At 34.1% G+C, this 7,506-nt stretch overlaps 2 protein-coding genes across 4 annotated transcripts; both read right to left on the reverse strand.

The window, feature by feature from the left end:
• Positions 1 to 126: 126 nt before the first annotated feature.
• On the reverse strand, positions 127 to 1,545 carry LOC123197509 (probable methyltransferase At1g29790). Its single transcript, XM_044611827.1, has one exon. It carries the CDS (start codon positions 1,543 to 1,545, stop codon positions 127 to 129), a length of 1,419 nt encoding a protein of 472 aa, XP_044467762.1.
• Positions 1,546 to 2,029: 484 nt separating this feature from the next.
• On the reverse strand, positions 2,030 to 4,314 carry LOC123197390 (pheromone-processing carboxypeptidase KEX1). 3 transcript variants are annotated; one of them, XM_044611666.1, is made up of 8 exons: positions 4,157 to 4,314; positions 3,950 to 4,071; positions 3,804 to 3,856; positions 3,635 to 3,698; positions 3,455 to 3,497; positions 3,301 to 3,348; positions 2,567 to 2,576; positions 2,030 to 2,500 (listed from the first exon to the last, which is right to left on the reverse strand). In XM_044611666.1, the coding sequence occupies exons 1-8, from the start codon at positions 4,238 to 4,240 to the stop codon at positions 2,319 to 2,321; spliced, it is 606 nt and encodes a 201-aa protein (XP_044467601.1). In that variant the 5' UTR covers positions 4,241 to 4,314; the 3' UTR covers positions 2,030 to 2,318. The 3 variants fall into 3 exon arrangements, with proteins under 3 accessions (XP_044467601.1, XP_044467598.1, XP_044467600.1); XM_044611663.1 differs by lacking the exon at positions 2,567 to 2,576; XM_044611665.1 differs by having other exon boundaries at positions 2,030 to 2,576.
• Between the last annotated feature and the right edge of the window lie 3,192 nt (positions 4,315 to 7,506).

Consider the following 7,506-nt stretch of genomic DNA (forward strand, 5'->3'; position numbering starts at 1 on the left):
TTTTGCTAGTTCAACATCTGATAGAGAGCACAAGTGAAACACTGCATAGGTGAAATTTCATTTCTGATATCACTTTAGGAAGAAACAATGCCTCATCTTCAGTAAGTTACTGTCAACTGAATGAGTTTAACTTCTACTTGGCTTCTCCAGAACTGCAGAGAAGAAAAGCTCATCACCAAGCTTATCAGTCTTTGGCACAACCCTCCATAGTAGCTTTCTGTAGCCCAGCCTGGAAAACTCATCCAAATACAGCTTCATATCTTCTTTCTTACAAAAGAATCGATCTACCCAAAGGAGCCCCTTCGGTCTAAGAACTCTGTCCCAATCAAAAAGTACGAACTGTAGAAGTTGTATTCCTATCCACCCATCTAAGAATAGAGTAGAATGCACAATATCAAGTGTGTTGTCAAAGAAGGGCAATCTGGAGCCTACTGATATGTATAGAGGTAGAAGGCCTCTTAGTGCAATTACCTCATTGAAAGGTGCCCCTAAGTTTAAAGTAGCTGATGCAATGGTTACATTTCTCTCCCTCATCATTGCTGCAAATGTGCCAGTTGTTGGGCTAAAGTCGAGGCCGATTCGAATTTCTCCTGGCTTCAATCGCAAGACTTGATTGATGGTGAATTCTGCAGAAACGGATTCATTTGTTGGTACATTCCACGCTTGTTTGGAGAGATTGAAACAATCTGTACACTTGAAGAAGCCTCTTCTGTCCACCGACCCTTTTGAAACAAGGCAAGAGTAAGATTTGCACTTGTAATGGTTCCATAAGATATTAGCATCACTAGGTTGAGTCCAAAGAGAAGTGTTAATAGCAAATGGCTTACTATAATGTGAAGGTGTTCTTGAGAAGCATCTTCTTCTTGGTAATGGATCACAGCCACTGACTATGAGTTTCTGAGCGATGTCCCAGTCATCTGGGCACATCCCGTAAACCTTGTAAGTCATGAAACGGTCAACAATCGAAGCCATCTTTGCACAAACCTGTCCAATAGATGGACTAACTGCTTCCACATCAAGGAAATTCTTCTTGCTAACAAGCCTATGCGGTTTTGGTGATGTATAGTTATAAATCTCACCTGCATTGAAGGCCTTCATAGACATTGTTCCTTCATCAAGATCGTCTTCCTCAGGTTCACTCAAGTCTTCATCCACATTGCTATATTCATTGCAACTGGCAGGAGGATCACTATGGTGGAGACCTGAAAGGCTATCTGCAAGCCTGTCTAAAGATACAGCTATATGAAGAACTTGGTCAGAAAATTTTGCCACTGCTTTTGATTCTGAACTTTCAGTATGCAGCTGCTCGAGCAAAACTCCGAGTTGTTTCTGCAAGTTGGCGACTTGGGTTTGGATTGCATAAGGTAAAACAATTTGGCTATAGGATTTGTATGCAGAGTTGTTGGTGAAAATGAACAGAGGATAAGAGAGACCAGAACTTGAGAATATAATCGTGAAGAGGCTTATGAGGAGAAGAGGACTTAATGTTATGAGAAGGCATCCAATATGCCATTTCAACGGTTTGGAGTAGTTTTGCCTCTGCATATCTCAATTTGGATTTTTCTCTTTCTTTTGTTTCCTGAGAACACCTGCCATATTTCATTCCATTTTTCAAGTGTTGACTTGAGAGTTCCGATTCTGCTGCTATTTTTTTATTCAGGTTTGATCTTCCCGAGGTTCTAAATCCACAATTTGCTAATTTTCTTTGCCTCTAGATCTAGAAAAACTTAGCTGGCAAGTTTCCCATCTTTGATAGTTCTAACTAATGCTAAAATTGGATCTTATTACTTCAAGATGCAGCAAATAGCCCAGAACTCAAGATCATACATTGAATAATGGGAGGTGAAAAAACATGCTCCATTTCAGAGAAGTGAAGCAATGTTCTGTTTAACAGCCAAAGTGTCTTCTCTTTGGCTCCATTTCAGCTATCAAAACCTAGAATTATCCATAAAATCTAGTTGAGAAATCAATTTTTGAAAGTGCAATAACATTCCCATAATAATTTCGATTATTGAGTAACTTATAAAGATGGCTGTAATTCAGAATTTCTGGATTCATATTGCATACAAAATTTTCATTGAACAAAGCTTACAGTGCAATAATATGCACCATTTCTATGAAATAACATCCTAAACAGAAGAAATGGAAATCTGCTTCCTAGTATATATGTTCTTTTAGCAAATCACTTAAAACAAAAGAACCTACAATCAGCCAAGCGTCTGTTGTTGGGAAACAGCATCCACATAATATAAGCAGCAACTGTGAAACAGTTTACACTTCTGTTAGTTACAAATTCTATTCCCATCTTCAACATTATCTTAATGTTCCTTATCAAGATCACTATCACTGGCTTCATCTTCAACGTTATCATCTTCATCTTCATCTTCATCGTCAACATCATCAAAATTATCATCTTTATCACTGATTTCATCAATTCCATCCTCATTACCGTTGCTGCCTTTGTAACCTCTGCTTTTGGCAGCGTATTCATCAAGTGATGCTGTGGGAAATAATTCACCAACCTTATTTTTGTTAGTTGGGGCTTTCTCAGAATCATTAGATTTACCTTTTTCCATCTGTCACAAAATATAGGATCAGTATATATGTATCACATACGAAAAGCAACAAGGGCAGAGAAAATCTCAGAAAGTTAATTTGTGCTGGTAATGGGAAGAGTATATAACCATGTGAAAGGGTCTAAGAGATTTCAGGCTCATTGAAGCCGTCACTCTGTGTACAATTTTTGAACAAGTCCAAGTGCATACAAGTATCAAGTGCAAATATGGAAAAACTTGACCCAAAATACAATGAAAAGAAAAATAATGTCAATGAAAGGATAGAAAACCATATACTCCAAGAAAAAAGTTCACAAGTACAAAGCGGACATTATGATAATGCAACCTTTGAAGCTAAACACCTTCATGAAGCTAAAATTAATAATCCAACCTTTGAAGCCTTGCCAACATTTTCAGGCTTATAACTGAAAGATACCGCAAATTCTTTCAAATTGACCCTTAAAATATGCATGTTCAATTCTGCCTATCATAACTATGCCCATTCCTTCGAGACTTGAATTTACTGGTGATTTGAATCTCTTCAAATGCACTAAAGCTCAATAATTAACTTTCCACCAGCAATGTGATTAACTTTTATGAAAATACCAATTAATTTTCATTAAAAGGAAGTTCTGCACTAAAGAAAGAGTTCATAAAGTCAACTGAAAACAAATTCTAAGGCAAATTCCACCCAACAAAAATAAACCATTATATTAGTCTCAAGAGCATTCATCCAGGAACTTACAGCACGCAGAAGAGTCCTGCGATCCCTTTCTCGAGCATTTTTAATAGCCTGTAATAAAATCACAGACCCATTTGTTTCCAATACTAAAACACAAAACCTGTACTAACTGTGAACTAAAAAAATCTATGACAAAACATAGTCAACACAAACCAACCTCCTCAAGCATCTTTTGCTCAGCCTCTACTTCAGCAAGATCTCTACAAAAGATAACCCACAAAATACTGTAAGCATAGCAATATTCTTGAAAACAATCGCAAAGTTTTCAGGTTATGATAAAGCAATTAATCAATTCAAATCATAAGTTAATAAATATAAATATCAACATTTGCCGAACCTTCCAACTATATGATTCACACGGCAGCGACACTTTGCGCATACATTTTGCTCTTTAGCACAACCTAAACCAACACCATTACCCACGAAGAAAAAACTTCACTTTTCCTCATTTCACTAATATATATTCCTAAAATTATTATTTTTTTAAATTTAAATTGCGCACCCACCAGAGCACAAACTATGATATGCTTGACGCACAGCCCTCTTCGAACAACTTTGACTGCAAAGCATCACATTGAACATTACTACAAGCTTAAACGAACACTAAACTTGAATGCATAAACATGTAAACTAAGAAGAGAACAGAACCCACCACTTGGCCGGCTCAGTGAGGGGTTTGTATTTGCCGTAACGGCGTTTCCAATCAATTTGTTCTTTACATCGTTGACAAACTCCAGTTATCTCAGAGTAAGGTCTTAGTTTGCCACCAACTTCCTGCACAAAACAAAGTTCGTTGAATTGGATAGTCTTGTTTTGAAGAGTATAATGTGATATCATATAAGATGATGATGATGCTTACTTTTTCGTTGATCTTGACGCCGGCGTTTGGTTTCCAGGCGTATCGATTTTGGTGCTTCGGAGGGCCATGCCTGTTGCTGCTCATCTTCTTCTTCTTCTTCACCCAAGGTAACAGCAAACTTTACGAATATGACCTAAATATGTTTTCATTAGAAAATATCAGTTTGCTTCCTTGGAATTTATATAGATATTAAAAACCCATCAAGCTTATAAAATTAGAATTACCATTTTTTATTAGTACTATTTTTTGTTTTTAGCAAAATGTTTGTTTCAATCTATTGACTGATGTTTAAATGTATTGAGTATAGATATCAATTATGACTATAATTGAGCCAAATCAAGTATTTTTGGGTTCCAACTCAGCTTAATGAGGAGTATGCAAAATTAGAACTTGAGATAGATAATTTTTACTCGAACTTATCTAAAAATATATAATTAAATCTCATAGTTTATTTATTTATCAATTATTTTTTATATTTAAACTTACGAGAAATTTTTAAATATAAATGTGCAAAATTTTAAAATTTTAAGAATTTATAATATTATACTTGAATTCAGCTCTAGTCTAATTCTCTAAATTGTGAATAACCAGCAAGTGACTCGACTTGTTCAACCCTAGTATCAACCTAGAGGTGGCAAAGTAAAATACTCTTGAATACATCGAATTAAAGAGTTGAAGAAAACTGATTCAAGAAGAGAAAGAAGAAAGTTAGAAGAAAAATAAAGAAGCAACAATACATAATCTTGCTTAAATTTACATCAGTTAGTTACTAAATACATTGATTGAGTTGTGGTGGCACTTGAGGAATTTCCATCATTGATGTTTGTTTGATGGCTCTGATACGATGAAACACTCTTGAACACACCAGGTCAAAGAGTCAAAGAAAACTGATTCAAGAAGAAGAAAAAGAAAGTTGGAAGAAAGATAAAGAAGTAATGGTGCATAATATTGCTTAGATTTACTTCAATTAAATACTAAGTACATTGGTTGAATTGTGATGGCACTTTAGGAATTGCCATCATTGACATTTGTCTAATGGTTTTGATATGATGAAACACTCTTGAACACACCAGATCAAAGAGTCTAAGAAAACTTATTCAAGAAGTGGAAGAAGAAAGTTGGAAAAAAGATAAAAAAAGCAACATTATATAATCTTGCTTAGATTTACTTCAGTTAGTTACCAAGTACATTGGTTGAGTTATGCATATAACTCTTGGTTACTTTACAAATCTAGTATGTTTCTATATTAGCAAATTACACTTTTACCCTTCTTAAGTTTCACAGCAATACTAACATAGTGAAATTGATGACACCGTCTTAGGTAAAATAGGGCAAAACTAGATATGTCATAAGTTATGTCATGTCAAAGTCCACAAAAAATATGGGCTTGGTGAGTTGGGCTAGCCCACGAAACCTCAAGGCCATGGCAAGTAGGGTTGGATTCGAGCCAAGTCGAGCTCAGCTCGGTTCATATGTGGACGGCTCGAGTTCGGCTAAAGTCGGCTCGTTTCGGGCTCGCATTCGGCTCAACTTGGCTCGGTTCATTTTTCGTTATCAAAATGATATCGTTTTTAATATATATTAATCAAAACGACATCGTTTTGTATAAAAAAAAATCTACCGAGCCAACTCGAGCCAGCTCGAGCTCGATCGAGCTGAGCCAAGCCCAGCTCGTTTCGGGCTCAACCGAGCCGAGCTTGGCTCAGTTCGAATCCAACCCTAATGGCAAGGCAAGCTGTCTCTTAGGGGCATTTTGCAAACCGGCTCACAAAAATGCAATTATTTTAATTTTTAAGCATTTTAAATATTATTATTATTATTTTATTTATTTATTGTTGGTTGCGATACGGTGGTGAGGGGTAAGCGGAATACCTACACTAAAATTGGAACGGTTGGGTGTTTAGATTCCGGTTTTAGGTATTAACCGAAATTAGTTTACTTTGGATAGATTCCGATTCCAATTCTTTGAAACCAACATATTCTAATTTCGATTTTAATTCTATATACTTAAGAACTAGAATCGAAGACAGGAATCGAATCTAAATAATACAAACCTCCCTTCATGATGGGATATTAATTAAAATCGACAAAAATTTTTTGGCATAAACTTTTTTAGACAAACGTACAACGATTTCACTTTTATAGGCAAATTTACTTTTAATTTCGAAAATACCCTTTCTCAATTTATTGTGTCACTCCCAGCGATTTACGTCACATTTGGTCACCTAAAATTTTCTTAACATATTTAATAATTTTTTATTCGAACTATCACTAATTCAATTTTAAGGATTAAAAATATACGTAAAAATTGATAAATTTTTGTTTAGATTTTAAATACAGATAGTAATGAAAAAATAACATAGATGAGGAGAATGATAAGTGTTAACTAATGTTATAAGCGTAAGGTGCGTGCAGGGTGCAAAGTGCAGGATGCATAAAAAATATAAATAAATAAATAAATATATATATATATATAATATAATTATATAAATAATAATAATAATAATTTTTAAATATATATTATATTATTATATATATTTATTATATTTTTTAAATATTATATTATATTATTATTTATATTTATATTTATATTTTTTATGCACTCACGCAACTTGTACGTACCCATGCACCTTGTACGCACCTACTCACCCTGTACGATCCTTTACACCCCGCACACGGAAGTTGTTGAAAGTGACGTAATAAGCCAGGAAGGGTATTTTTGAAATTAAAAGTAAATTTACTTATAAAAGTAAAACCGTTATATGTTTGCCTAAAAATGTTTAAACGAAAAATTTTTTTGCTGATTTTAATTAATATCCTACGGTTTTACTTTTATAAATAAATTTACTTTTAATTCCAAAAATACCCGCCCTGACTTATTATGTCATTTTCAACAACTTTCATGTGCAAGGTGTAAAGGGTCGTATAAAGTGCGTGGGTGTGTGCAGGGTGCATAGGTATGTATATATATATATATATATATATTATGCATCTTGTACTATGTACCCTACACGCACCCTACGCTTACAGCATTAGTTAGCACTTATCATTCTTTTCATCTATGTTATTTTTTTGTTACTACCTATATTTAAAATCTAAACAAAAATTTATCAATTTTTAAGGATGTTTTTAATCCTTAAAACGTGAATTAGTGATAATTCGAGTAAAAAATTATCAAATCTGTTAAAAAATTTTAGGCAGTCGAGTGTCATGTAAATCGCTGAGAGTGATGTAATAAGCTAAGAAAATGTATTTTTAAAATAAAAAGTAAATTTGTTATAAAAATGAACCGCTGTACGTTTACCTAAAAAAATTTGTGAAATTTTTTTTATCAATTTTAATTAATATCC

The sequence above is a fragment of the Mangifera indica genome, chromosome 15, assembly GCF_011075055.1.
Source record: "Mangifera indica cultivar Alphonso chromosome 15, CATAS_Mindica_2.1, whole genome shotgun sequence".
Taxonomy (NCBI): Eukaryota; Viridiplantae; Streptophyta; class Magnoliopsida; order Sapindales; family Anacardiaceae; genus Mangifera; species Mangifera indica.

Excerpts from the sequence above, each read along its gene's own strand:
- LOC123197390 (XM_044611663.1), bottom strand. The coding sequence starts at position 4,240 with ATGAGCAGCAACAGGCATGGCCCTCCGAAGCACCAAAATCGATACGCC. Across the intron at positions 3,857-3,949 it reads CTCACTGAGCCGGCCAAGTG|TCAAAGTTGTTCGAAGAGGG; the intron begins GTGGGTTCTGTT and ends GATGCTTTGCAG. Across the intron at positions 3,349-3,454 it reads AGCAAAAGATGCTTGAGGAG|GCTATTAAAAATGCTCGAGA; the intron begins GTTGGTTTGTGT and ends ATTTTATTACAG.
- LOC123197509 (XM_044611827.1), bottom strand. The coding sequence starts at position 1,545 with ATGCAGAGGCAAAACTACTCCAAACCGTTGAAATGGCATATTGGATGC.